This window comes from Cynocephalus volans, chromosome 9, assembly GCF_027409185.1.
Source record: "Cynocephalus volans isolate mCynVol1 chromosome 9, mCynVol1.pri, whole genome shotgun sequence".
Classification (NCBI taxonomy): domain Eukaryota; kingdom Metazoa; phylum Chordata; class Mammalia; order Dermoptera; family Cynocephalidae; genus Cynocephalus; species Cynocephalus volans.
Genome location: NC_084468.1, coordinates 105790519 through 105804352, shown reverse-complemented (window position 1 = coordinate 105804352; position 13834 = coordinate 105790519). Strand labels below are relative to the sequence as shown.

At 40.6% G+C, this 13834-nt stretch overlaps 1 protein-coding gene across 1 annotated transcript in view; it reads left to right on the top strand.

Annotated features, from left to right (window-relative positions):
* Positions 1 to 1406: 1406 nt before the first annotated feature.
* The window catches only part of PRDM5 (PR/SET domain 5), a 243976-nt gene continuing 231548 nt past the window's right edge, over positions 1407 to 13834 (top strand). The window contains exon 1 of the mRNA XM_063108707.1: positions 1407 to 1499. Within this exon, the coding sequence (XP_062964777.1) occupies positions 1407 to 1499 (93 nt within the window). The remainder of the gene's footprint in view (positions 1500 to 13834) is intronic.

The following is a 13834-nucleotide window of genomic DNA, read 5'->3' as shown; positions in this document are numbered from 1 at the left end:
GTTTCTCAGAAAGAGGATTATTTAATCATTCAATCTATTCTTTAAACTCTCCAAATATTGCTATTGCATTTTTCCCTTACTGTTTTTTTTTTTTTTTTTTAAACTTTTTCTAAACTTAAATAAAAATCTACTTAGGAACTGTTTGGGTTCCAAGGCGTTATCCTGAAGAAACAGGAATAATTCCCATGGTGTGTGTGTGTAGTCTTTAATTTTGCCAAAATTATGTGCTTTTTAATGGTTTATAAGGAGAACATCAATTGGGAACATCAAATGGTTTCTGAGAAAATACCCGCCAGTAGAAAACTACAATAAAATATCAAGAGGAAAGAGTAGAAGTCTCAGGTGTCATCTTGAAGTCTGAAAAAGGCTCCTTGTAAGCATAAGCACACCGCACAAGTTACTAACTTTATTAAGAACACTAAAACGTTATTTCATTGTTGTTCTACCAGATTCATTATTTGGCATTCCCTCCCGTCTCCCCCATCTTCACTGCTTTTTGGGTAAAAATCCAGAACAGGTCTGGTGATTTTCAAGCAAGGGAGGACTCGGGAATAGTGTATCTTGGGAAGTGTTGAGAACCTCCCAGGGGTTACATTACCATAAAAGAACTAGACGCAACCGTTTTGAACATTAACTTAAATTGTCTGTGACAAGTTTTTAACTTGAAATGGGTTCGTTGCTGGCTGTGTATACCCCCCTTTCTCCGGTACGTTCAACAACATATTTTCTGATCCCGCGAACCTCTGAAACAAGCATGAAAAAAAACAAGGATGCACCACTCAAACGTGAGCAGCACGGAAATGTCCTGCACCTCAGGGGCTGTTCTCAACAGTCGGGCAATAAGCTTGCTTCCAGAGGCAGGAACATGACAAAGGTGTTTTGGAGGATGCCCCCAGCTGTGTCAAGACCCATTTCCTTCTGCATTTGAAGAGAAACGAGTAAAACTCTGCGACAGGCAGTAAGAGTTCAGGGGTTCAAGGTTCGCAAACCCCGAGCGGGACAAAGGCGGGAAGGCACACGGCCACGCCAAGGCGCGCGGCCCGGGTTTGAGGCTCAGGGTCAGCCCGGCTCCGGAATCCGCGCCCGGGCGCGGGTCCGAGCCGCCAACTTCGGGCCAATCAGCGCGCGGCGTCCGGGCGCCCGCAGCGCCCCAGCCCGCGCCCCCCGCGGCCCCGCGGCAGCAATGGCTGCGGCGGCTCCGGGCCGAGCCCGAGCCGGGACGAGGAGGGGCTGAGCCGCGGGGGATCCTGGAGTCAGCGGGGAGGTGGGGATTCTGGGAGGAAAACTCCATTTCCTCCTTCCCCGCCGGCCTCTCCCCTGTACCACGGCACCCCAAATTCGATGTGTCGCCTCCCGGGCGCAGAGCACCGGTGCTGAGCGAGGCGGCGGTCGCCACGGCCGGGAAAATGCTGGGCATGTATGTGCCGGACAGGTTCTCCCTGAAGTCCTCCCGGGTTCAGGACGGGATGGGGCTCTACACGGCCCGCAGAGTGAGAAAGGTGGGTGACCCGCGGCGGCCTGCGCGCCCCTGCGCCTCCGGGAGTCGCTCCGCCGTAGAGCCGGGGTCGCCGCGGGCTTCACTCCGGTCGCCCCTCGCCCGGGCCGGGCGTCCGGAGGGAAGGCCGGGGACCGCGGGGCGCGGCGGGGGCGGCCTCTGCTCGCCGCGCCTCCCGAGCAGGGAGCGCCACGTAGGTGTCGGCAGGGGCGCGCTCCGCTGCCGGCCGGTCCAGGGGAGGAACTGCCGCCGGCCTCCTTGAGGCAAGATGTCTTTCCTCTTCCCTGCAGGAAGTGAGTCCGGCTGGAGCCTCCCTCTTCCTCGGTTACGGGTGTGGGCTGCGTACTTGCGTTAGTGAAGGCGTCTTCACTCGCACGCACGCAGTTCCCCTGCAGCCGCCGCCGCCTTTCTTCCTTTGGGATGAATTAATGTGGCCAGAAACTCCTCACAGTGCACGTGAGGATGGGGGTGGGGGTGGGGGAGAAAGGCACCATCCCTGATCACAGCACGACACAGACCTTAGAATCTCATAAAGACTCCCAGGAATTCCTTCCCTCCTTTCAGAATGTGTTCTGTGGCTTCCGGGATGTGCGAGTTAGATAATCTTTGAATCTCTGATCTTTTCTCTCTGCTTTTTTTGGATTTTCTCTGACATAGGATCAGTTCTTTTAGAAAGTTAGAGGCTTGTGATCAAGGCAAGCACATTGCACTGTGCATGCCGAAATGGCCTGGAAATGTTGGATGTTGAAGGCAAGGGCCTAGGAAGAGAGGTTACTGGAACGCTCCAAACCTTTGGATTTTAAGTTATAAACACCATAGTCGTTCCGCAGGATTTGTGAAATCCGGAACCATGAAGGCCGTAGTGAAGCGCCCAGAATAATGAGAGCCACCATTTACTGAGCAGATACTTTGTGCCAGGGCCAAACTTAGTGGTTAACCTACGTTAATTTCACCAGCACAACACCCGTGAGATCATTTTTAATCCTCATTTAAAAGACGAGAATACAGATATTTTGCAGTTACATTTCCTGCTGAGTTAGTGAGGCTTCAAACCCATGGCTTCTGAGTCTAAAACTCATGTTCTTTCCAGAACATTTGTTATGATATTATAAACCCTTATTACTGCCCCCTTCCCCACCTCCCTCATCCCCCTTTGTTAGCAGATATTTTGAAAAATGGAGGTTTGGGCAAGAGCAGGCTTGTTCAGGTAAGATATGCTAACCAAAGGTTCAGAGGATGCACCCAGAGACCGCAGGATACCTTTCATCAATTTAACCCCTAACCCCATCCTCTGACCAAAAGAGCAGGTGAAGAGGAGTGGACAGTGCTCCTAAATATCCAGATAGGGCTCCATTGACAACATGACGTACAAGCATCCTCCAGGGCAAAACTGGAAAAAATAAACCACGTATTTAGTTTTTCAAACTCGAGTTTGGGAGAATGCTAAAATGTGAAAAACAGGAGTAAATATTTTATCTGAATTAGAAGTGTATTGAATTGATGTTGCCAAAATGGCCAAATGTTAAAATAAACATTCTTCCACAGCCATCAAATGACTTCTGTACAGAGTCGAAATTCTGCTTTTAATTCATTCTCACAAAGTGTGAAAAATTCCCAAATGGACTTTTCTTGAAGGTCTTTGGCCTAAATGTAATTACTTTAAAAATTAAAAACACAGTTCTTACAAATTATTTTGTTTAATATTATGAATAATATTACATGAAAAAACTTTACAAAGATTAAAATTATCACATAATCCCTTTTATTTGCCTTATATTGCTATTAGGTTTTTAGAAGCAGCTGCCAATGTATTTTCTTTTGATATTTTTTATTAATTTCAACTCATTTTTTAATATATTTAATTATTTGGAAGTACTTAATTGTTTTGGGGCATAGAATGAATAGCTTCCAAAATCATCATATATTACTGCAACATTTTCCTATTACATCGATAAGTGGACACTTATCTTTTTCCTGGCTAGTGCAACTTTAATATACTGGTATAAAACTCATAGAATTTTTTATTCAGATAACATTTAGAGTGCTTACTTATATTTCAAAGTGAATACGCACATGTTTGCAATAAATCCAAACTATTGTTGACATAGTTTAGTTATGATCCCAAGATATTCAACCACAAGATTATGGACAGGTTCATCAGGTCCAGAAATGACCTTAAAATAGGCGTCAGCTCCTTTGCCTTCCAAAGACAGAGGACAAAGCTGAAGCCAAACTGCAGATTTCAGCAGAACTGTAGGCTGAAATACTCAGGCTGAAGCTGAGTATCAATGCATCCCTTACCTGTTTGTATACTCACTCAGTCTCTCAATTCTTAAATATTTTCTGAATTACCTGAACTTGGCCTAACTCTGACCATAAATCAAGGAGTCCGAGAAGAGTGAGTGATATCAACAGCTGTATTAAGGACTTTACTTAAAAGTTTTCATGCTATTTTAAACAAATTTTGGAATATACTATTTTAGATACGTGTTGGAAATTACAGATATCTTATCACACTTTTATGACATGCATGCATGTGTAATACTCCTGTTTTGAAAACGACTACAATTCAAGCCATCTGTTGATTTCAAATTCATCTGTTGATTCCCCTAATCCAGGTTGGGAAGTCTTGCTGGAAACTCTGCCCCCATTACGTTCTCAAGGTTGATTTGGGATTCCCTTACCAATGAGTCCCCCAATCCTTTTCTAGACCCACCCCTTTTTGTGCAATGTTTCCTAGTGAGGTCACTGCAGTAAAATCACATAATTCCCTGGCTCTACCTTAGTCCTATGGGATTTTTTTCTTTGTAGTTATCCTTTTTTGCAGACCTGTTGCTCTAAATTTCTTTCTTTTCTTTTTTTTTAAGTATAAAATCTAATATTGACAACAAGTAAAGGAGAATCAGCTGGAAAGCCCTTGAGAAAAGCAAGAAATGAGTTATTCACACTTACACACATTGCAATTTGCCAATGATAAGAATAATAAAAGTAAAAGTGATACTTTTTGCATGCCATGTGCCAGACCCTGTTCTAAGTGCTTGCTGTGTGTTATCTCATGAGCACAGTTTAATGCTTCAATAAAGATGTGGAGTTCTAGGTTGTAAAGTATTATGCAGATAAAAATTAATATTAGTTACTCAAAGCTAATACATTAAGATACCTGCAATAAAAAGTTAAGGAAACACCTCACTACATTATGTTTTTTACATCATGACCATTTTTTCCTAGCTGGCTTATAAGATTACTCAGTGGATGGTGGTATTTGACATTATGCTTGAACCTGAAAAGTGGAAAGGTAAAGCATAAGGTTCCTTCAGGCTCTCAGATTCTGTGATTTTTAAGGAAAAGGTTAAAGTGGGAAATATACTACTTCCAGCCTTCCCTTTAGATTTATTTTAGGATGTAAGTTTTTCTTCTCGTTCAGACATTTATTCATTCATATGTGGCAGGCACTGTGTTAGGCAGTTGAGCCAGGCAGACAAGGTTTTTGTCTGCAAGGAGCTTGTTGTCCTGTGTGGGGAAATAGGCAGTAAACAAGTGAAAAAAGGAATATTATAATTAAGCATGTGTTAAATTAAAGGAAGGAAATAAACAGGATGAGGGATTAGAGAGTAAACAGGCCTACAGAGAAGAACTCTCAGAGGAGATGACTTCAGAGCCCAGACCCAAAGGATCTGAGCTAGGCAGGAGAATAGTTGAGGAAGAGATGTTCAGAGAGCTTGGACTAAGGTGACAATATTGAGGACAGAGGAAATTGTATGGATTCAAGGGATAGTTTACATTGTGAAACAACAGGACCTTCCAATGGATGGAATGAAGCAGATCACTGAAAGAGAAGAATCTAGGATGGTTTGGTCTTTGGCTTGACCAACTGGGTGGATCTTGGTGTCATTTGCTTACATGTAAACTATACCATATTAGAAACCAGTATGTTTAAATGTAGGTTATGTTGGTGAAAGAAAATCAAAAGCAGCCAACATTTACTGAGGATCTGATAGAAATAGGATACTAAACAATATTGAAATAAAGAGTTACTTTTTCTGTACTGTGGGACTTACAACTCTGTTGGGAAAATGGAAATACGGTACACAACAAAGATTAAAGAAAATTCTTTTTTATATATTAAATGCCCAAATTTACATCATATATATGAATTTTTGCCAGTCACTATATTAGGTAGTACAATTACAGAATTAGTAATTTTTACTGCGGGCAGAGAGACAGAGAAGTAAACAATTTCCATACAGTCTGACTAGTGTTGTGATAGAAAACGTGAGGTTGTGTGAGCTAGGTATTACAGGAGTCCAGAGAGGGGAGAACTCTTACTTGTCTTCACAGTAAGTCATCAGAAAATGCTGGGGGAATCAAAGAAGCCTTTATGGAAGTGGCAAATTTCATGGGGGTTATTATTAATAATTGTTTCGATTAATGAGCACTTGTTTCACATGGAGTTTCATTTTTTTCTTCCATTAACCTTATGAAGTAGGCACTGTTATTATATCCATTTTCAGATGAGGCAATTGCGGCAAAGAGAGTTTGGCCAGTGTTACACAGACTAAATGGTGGACTTGTGATGTTGATTTTTTTTTTTTTTTTTTTTTTGTCGTTTTTTCGTGACCGGCACTCAGCCAGTGAGTGCACCGGTCAGTCCTATATAGGATCCGAACCCGCGGCGGGAGCGTCGCCGCGCTGCCAGCGCAGCACTCTACCAAGTGCGCCAGGGGCTCGGCCCTTGTGATGTTGATTTTGATGAGTATGACCAGATCCTGTGCTCTTAATCAGTTTGGATGCAGTTGAATGGTTGGTAGGTAAAATTGTTGGAAATAAAATTGAAGCAGTCCTTGAAGGGCTAGACTTTGTGACAGACCAAAGAAGTTGTTTAAACATTTCCACTCAAGCACCCTATACAGAGGAGCCTGGCAGCCTGGAACCGTTACATAACAGTCACACACTTTTGAAGTCTGGGTTTTCTTTTTACTATGCACTTGCTCATGTTGTGTCATCTTACTGTACAATGATCTTAAGGGGCTAATTATTATCCCCAATTTACAGGTAACAACTTTGCTCAATTATTACTTCTTGCCAGAATTTTGGCAGTTTTTCTTATGTTGACCTTTGAAAATTTTTATCTCTTTTCCAATCTGTTATTCATTTATGTGTTTCAGATGTATGTTTTCCTTTATATCTATACTAGACATACTTTAATTTGTGTACCCTTAGTATATAGGAGCTATTTGGTAGCTGAGTTGGGATTTTGAAAAATAGCTAAAGACTAAAAGGAAAGCAAAAAGGAAATAACTTATAAATGAAAGAAAATATATATGTCTGTACCAGATTTCTGGTCCCCTAATTCCAGTAAAAGCTTAAAGAGTATTGCTGATGCCCAGATCTCCTTAACTTAATACACACCAGCATTAGTGAATTGACCCCACTGGGGAAGCTCTATTCCTGGCTGTCTTTCCTTCCAACTCTGCTTTTTTGCCTAAGGAGCTCCTGATAGCATGCTGTGTCCATGAACTCTAGGGCAGTCTCCCTTTAGGCTTTGCCCTTTTCATGAACAAATGCAAGTTCCTAGTTCAAACTTTCCAGATACCCTGGGATCTTGTCCATAGCTGCTTTTCAGGGCAAAAGATATTGACAGCACTGGGTATTCGTTTCCCGTTACTGCTGTAACAAATTATCTCAAACTTAGTGGCTTAAAACTACACAAATTTATTATCTTATGGTTCTGGATGTCAGAAGTCTAAAATGGGGAGGCATGGCTGGTTCCTTTCAGAGGGTGTAAGGGATAATCCATTTTCTTGCCTCTTGCAGTTTTCTAGAGGCTGTCTGCATTCCTTGGTTCATGACCCCACATCATTCCATCCTCTGCTTCTGTTGTCACAGTTCCTTTTCTGACTCTGACCCTCCTGCCTGTTTACAAGGACCCTTGTGATTGGGCCCACCCAGACCATCCAGGATAATCTACCTATCTCAAGATCATTAATGTAATCACATCTGCAAAGTGCCTTTTACAATGGAAGGTAACAAACTCACAGATTCTAGGGATTAGGATGTGTGGACATCTTTGGTGGGCCATTATTCATCCTACCATGGCTCCAAAGTGTAACTCTTCTTTTTCCAGATTATCTAGAGCATTTTACAATGACTGACTGGCGTAAATTCAGTTAGTCACTTACTGGTCTCTATAAAGTCCACCCATTACCATTATACTATATTGATTAGTATCCTGCCATGTTTGCAGTATTGATTCTGGCAAAAGTCTACAAAGAACATTCCTGCAGTACAACCCGGATGAGCGGTTCTTTAGACACAGGAAGAGAGAGTGTGTACATGAGCAGTAGAGTTGTAAAGAATATATTCTGGTAGTGTCCTAAATGATACTGTTGAAAAGAACTTCCAGAGTAATCTAACCAGCACATCACTGTACTGGTTGAGGACACTGACACCCAGAGATTTGCAGAGTCTTGCAGCTCATGGCTGCCTCTTGGGCTCAGTCTTATGCCTTCCTCAATACCAACCCGCTCTCTTTCAAACCAAGGTGGACACCTTGATTCTTAATGAGAGATTTGTCTGACAAGACATTTGGTGAGGAAAAATTCCATGTAAAAAATAACTGGAATAAAGGTTTAAAGTTGAATTTGTAAAAATACAATAAGATAAAAAAAGAATGGCAAGTTGTACAAGGTTAGAAGGAACACATGAGAAAGAAAAAACCTAAAAAGACAAAAGCATGCAGAGGAAAAAACACCATGAATAAATTTTAATATAAAACTAGATTTTGTAGAAAAGGTGTTTTGTTGATCAGTTTAGAAGGTGACTCTCCTGAAGAAACAATGGATTTTTATCCAGGGCTAAAATTCTGCTAGTCTATGTTTGCTTACATTTCCTGGTGGCTGATGATAACTAATCTGGTACCATAATCAGAGAAAAAATAATCACCACACTGCCTGCTGTATATGTCATCTCTTCTCTGTGTTCACACATTCACACTTCATGATGGTGACTCAGTGCAGCTTTGTATTTCCTGGTGTTATTACATATTTTTAAAAATATATAACTAATGTAGTTAAACTGATGTTTTCTCTGAAACTAGATTTTGTGTTTTGTGATGATGACAGCTATAATTAATTCAACAAATATTTATTGGGCAACTGCTAGTAGCTAGCAGCAGAAGGGTGACTGGCAGAGACAACAATCACTGGATGCTTTACACAATTCATATTTAAGTCCTGCAGTAAGCCTGCAAGCTGGTTGTTAGTATACTTGTTTTATAGATGTGAGAACTGATGTTGAGGAAGGTTATATTAATAATGAGTGGATTAATCAGAATTTGAATTCAGGTCATTCCATATGCCCTTTTCACTAAATAAAAAAAAGTTTTTTTCTACACTCATAAAATGCTGTATCCACAAGTATAGACACAAACACATTCATACCCTTAAACAATTATTGTGCAGAAATAAGAAGGGGGCAAACTTACTTCATCATCTAGCATTTCTCATTCAAGAGTATCTTGTGGAAATCCCTGCAAGTCCTTTACTTTGGTGCTGTTATTTTTAATGACTGAATACATTCTGTGCTGTGGATGTGCCACGATTTTTATTTACTCCGGTCTTGTTTTACACAATCATTTGACAAACCTTTGTTACACTATATGCCAAGACCTGTAGTAGCCACTTTTGGGTACAGTAGTTAAGAAAATAGATATTCTGGCTCTTGTGGAGCTTGCATTCAGTAAGGAGAGACAGAAAATAAACAATAAATTTTATACTATGTTAAAATGTGATGAATGCTCTAGAAATAAGGAAAAAGTAGAGCTGGGTATGGTTGACTTGGCAGAGTATGTGTGGGGGAATGTTATAAATTAGTCAGCCCAGTTCAACTTTGTTTAGCAGGTAAGGTTTGGGCAATGATTTGAAGGATGGTAGGAAATTAGCCAGACATATTCTACGGGATGAGCATTCTGGGCAGAGTAAGAAGCTGGAGCAAACATCGAAAGTTGGGAATTTGCCTGTTGTTCCCGGAAGAGGAGGCCGGTGTTGTTAAAATGGAGTGAGCAAGGGGGTGAGTACTAGGGAAGGAGGTCGTTGAGTTAGTGAAGGGCAGAGTGTTAGGAGAAGAGTCACATTTCTTAGGGCCTTTCAGGTCACTGTAGTGACTTTGGATTTTACTTGAGTGAAAGTAGGGAGCCACTGCAGGGTTTTGAGCAAAGGAGTGACATAATCTGATATGTTGATCAATGATTATTCTGGCTGCTATGTTGAGAATAGTCTGCCACAGAAAAGTGTGTAAACTGGAAGACTTTGTAGGATTCTATTGCAGTAATCCATGTGAGAAATGATGTGGCTTAGACCAAGATGGTGGCAATGCTGGTAGTATATCTTGAAGGTAGAGGTAATAAAATATGCTGTGGGATTGGATGTGGAGTGTGACAGAAAGGGAAGGATCAAGGATGATTTTGAGGGTTTTAGCCTGAGGAACTGGAAGGATTTTATTGCCAGCCAATAACTGAGATGGGGAAGATTGTGGGTGGAGCAGGTTTGAAGTGGGTAGATCAGGTCAGTTTAAGGCATGCTGTTTCTGAGATGACTTTTAGACAACAAGGAGATAAGTCAAAGAGGCAACAAAATACAATCATATGCTTGCAATTCCTCCTCCCTGTCCTTTATGCTGTTACTGTCATATGTTTTACTTTATATATTATAAAACTTATGGTACATTTTTACTATTTTTCCTTTAGACCATCAATTATCTTTTAGAGCAATTGAAAATAAGGCAGACTGTCTTCATTATTTACCTCTAGATTTTACCATTTCCGGAGCTCTTTATTTCTTTGTTTTGAACTAAGTTTCTGTCTGGTATCATATTCCATGTGCTGATGAACTTCACTTCACATTTCTTGTATCACAGGTCAGCCAGCAATGAATTTTCCCAGCTTTTGTTTGTCCTCCCATCATGTTCTAGTCCTTCCTTCAGCAGTTGACTTCCTGTTGTTATTTGGTGCTTGATAGGCTTGTGGAGAGGGTCATAGGGAGACAGTTGTCTGTTGTCTTGTTCCAGCCTCACTCTATCTTCCTGGCTCTATCTGGTTCTATCTGCCTGGGCCCTGGCATTTGGGCTTTCTCAGCATTCCTGTCTTTCTTCCCCATGGGAGCCAAACTTTTGCCTTGTATCAGTGGTTGGTCTTTTGTGGGAGAGCATTTTCTGTCCCTTCCCCAGTGGAAGGAATCCTTTGATAGTCATGGTCTAAGTTCCTGGGCCTGTACTGTTTCCCACCCTTCTCCCAGCAGCAGTAGGTCTTTACCTGTGCCTGGAAGTGACATGGTTTGTTGCTTTTCTTGCAGTGACTAAAGGCTTTCTCCTTATATGAAAGAAAGATCAGGGCAGGAGGTATGGGGTATCATGCCATTCTTGAAGCAGTTACTTTTTCCCTCCTGCATGCCTGTACCACGGACAGACTCTCTCCTCCTGTCTGCTCATTTAGGGAGATCTTTGGAAAAGAGTCTGTTAGTGCCTGTGAACTTCCCTGGGGTCTGGGGCTTGCAGTGGTTTTATACCTTCATGTTTTCTCACGTTCTGCCATTAGGAAGTTGTTTAAATGGTTGCTGATTTCTTACCTGTTTGCCAGGTGGCTGGCAGCTCTTTCTTCTGTGACCTGCCACAGGTAAGCCAGTGCTGTCCTCAAGAAAAGTTATGATTTTGTAATTTATCTGGCCTTTCTCATTGTTAAGCTACAACTGATAGAACCGATACTCTAACTCCTTTGTGGAAAATGAACTTTTAGATGAAGTTTTGAAATGAAATGATATTTTCTTTATATCATTATGGTTTTTTTATTATTTAGCAAATCTGCCCAGTTTCGAAAGAGATGTTTTAAAATATCCCACTCTGGTTCTTCTTCCATTTCTAATATGGTTGTGCTGGTTTTCCACTGCTATATGTTCTTCATAAATATAGTTTTTATCATTACATAATTTTTTAAACCTCTTTAGTGCATTCAACCATTAATTTAAGCTTATCTGATATTGACACTATTGCCTTTTTCTTTGCTTTTATCTGTATCTCTTTGTCCACCCATTTTTAGTCATTTTTTATCATATTTTATTTTTTAATCATATAGCTAGATTATATTTTATTAATGAGGTATTACAATCTCTCATTTAATGGGAGCATTAATTTTACTCCTTCATATTTAGCGTAATGACTACTATAGTCATCTTTCTTTATGCTCATTACTTATTTTATATTGTTGTAACATTTCTTATTTTCCTTATTTTTACTGTTTGTTTGAGTCACTGTTCATTCTTTTCTGCCCTCTTGTTACTTTGTTAGTTCTACTCTAATGATTTACTTACTCCTCCCATCTTTTATAATCAGATGCACATGCTTTTATTATTTCTCCCACAAGTTTTTTTTCCACAAGGTGTTCATTTTTTATCACTTCCCTCTTATCCTCCTTTCTTCCTGCCCCAGTCTCTCATGCAAATTTTAGAATACTTTTACCTTCCTGCCTTCCTTCCCCAACAACTCCTAAGTTTTGATTAGTGGTGTGTTATTTCAAAGAATTTCTTTTAAAAGTTTATCCTTATTGTTTCAAGAGGTATTATTTAGCTTGTATATTCCACATGCCCAGTTTATTGTTACATGTTAATTGCATGTATATGTATACCAGTATTGCATCTTCTTTCATTTCTGTCCTTTCTTCTGGTTCATTTCTTTAGTTAGAAACTTTGCAGTTCCTTTTCTTATTAAATTATGTGGGTAATGCTCTCTCAGAATCTCTGTATATCATCATGTAGCCCTCCTTCCCTCTGACTGGAAGGGGTTTCTTGACTGAGTAAATGATTCTCAAGTTGTATTTTTTGTTTGTAGTCAGCAGATGTTTTTCCACCATTTTGCAGGTTCCAGATGGAAGTGTGAAGTTTGACACTAGTCTGATTCTTTATACTTTACAGGTAACCTCTTGTTTCTGCTTGGAAGTTTGTAAGATCTCTGTCTTTATTTTCAGAGCCTAGACTCCTTTGTCATCTAGCTTGGGAATGAGTGAGGCTGTTTAATATACAGAAGCAGTTTTATCTTCAGCTTAGGAAAATGTCCTTAATTGTTGTCTCTCAACCTATTCTTTTAATCCTCTGGAAATATATTTTTGTATGTAAGATGTCCGGGATCTGTTCTCCAAATGTCTTATTTTTATCTTTCCATATTTTTCCTTTGAGATATTTCTTGAATTTGATTCTCATTTCTTTCTCTCTTTTAATTCATTTTCTAAAAATATTTAATTCTGAAGTTATGGTTTTTAACTTAAAAGTTTTCTTTTCTTTCTTTCTTTTTTTTTTTTTAGTGTGCTGTATTTGATTTTCCTTAGTTAATTCCCTTATTCTGTTAGGTAATTCAGGTATTCCCTTTGTTGAGGTATTCTGTCTGCCACAGAAGTTCTATTAGTATTACTGAGTGTGGGTCTCATTTTTCTGCCTCAACTCCCTCTCTCAGCAGCTGGGCCCCTTCACATAGGCTATTTTCCTTGGGTGGATCATTGAAGCTTAAGACTCGTTATTGGAGACTCCTTTGTAGTGTCAGTCTTGCAGGTGGTAGAAGGCAAAGGGGTCTCTATACCCCTGCTCTGGCAGATAGGCTGTCCGTTCTCTGTCAGTTAGCTCTCTGATCTTGTACTTTCCTGGGTATCAAGGGCAGGAAAGATTGTGGCTGTGGCCCCCTCATCTCTGACTTTCAAGTTCTTTTTGGGATCCCCTAGTTTGTAGTCCTCAGCCCTGGCTCCTGTGCTATCATCCAGTTTATTTCTCAGCCCAAAGTAGAGAACACTTCACACCAGTTCTCTGCCAGATTCTAAGGCCTCACTTACACCCAGTTGCTGACAAATGCTAGTAGCAGTTACTTTGCTTAAGAGAAGCAAGTAGCTTAGGTTTGGGGGTGGAGGGGGAAGGTGCTTCATTCAGTTCACCATATACCCACAGTCCCTTCTTCCTCACAACTCTCCTGCATTTCTCATTTTGTATTTATTTTATAAGTGATGCATTTTGTAAGAAAACTTCTGTTATATCTTGGGCACCATTGAATTGCTTTTACCTGACCCATTTTATATCAGCTGAGGGTAATAGAGACAACTGTTATGTAATCTAAACCTTGGAGTTTATGTTCTCCCTACAAGAAGAAGATGACAGGTGAACACTTGCTGCCATCAGTTGCTCAAAATGTTCAGTGCCTCAAAATGCCAGCGTGGAAGTCTTTGCAATTTTCTTGGCCCCAGGATAGCTACTTCAGCACTCGCTATCATGCTCATATTCCAGGTGGGGAGAAAGAGGAAGTAACCAAGACACT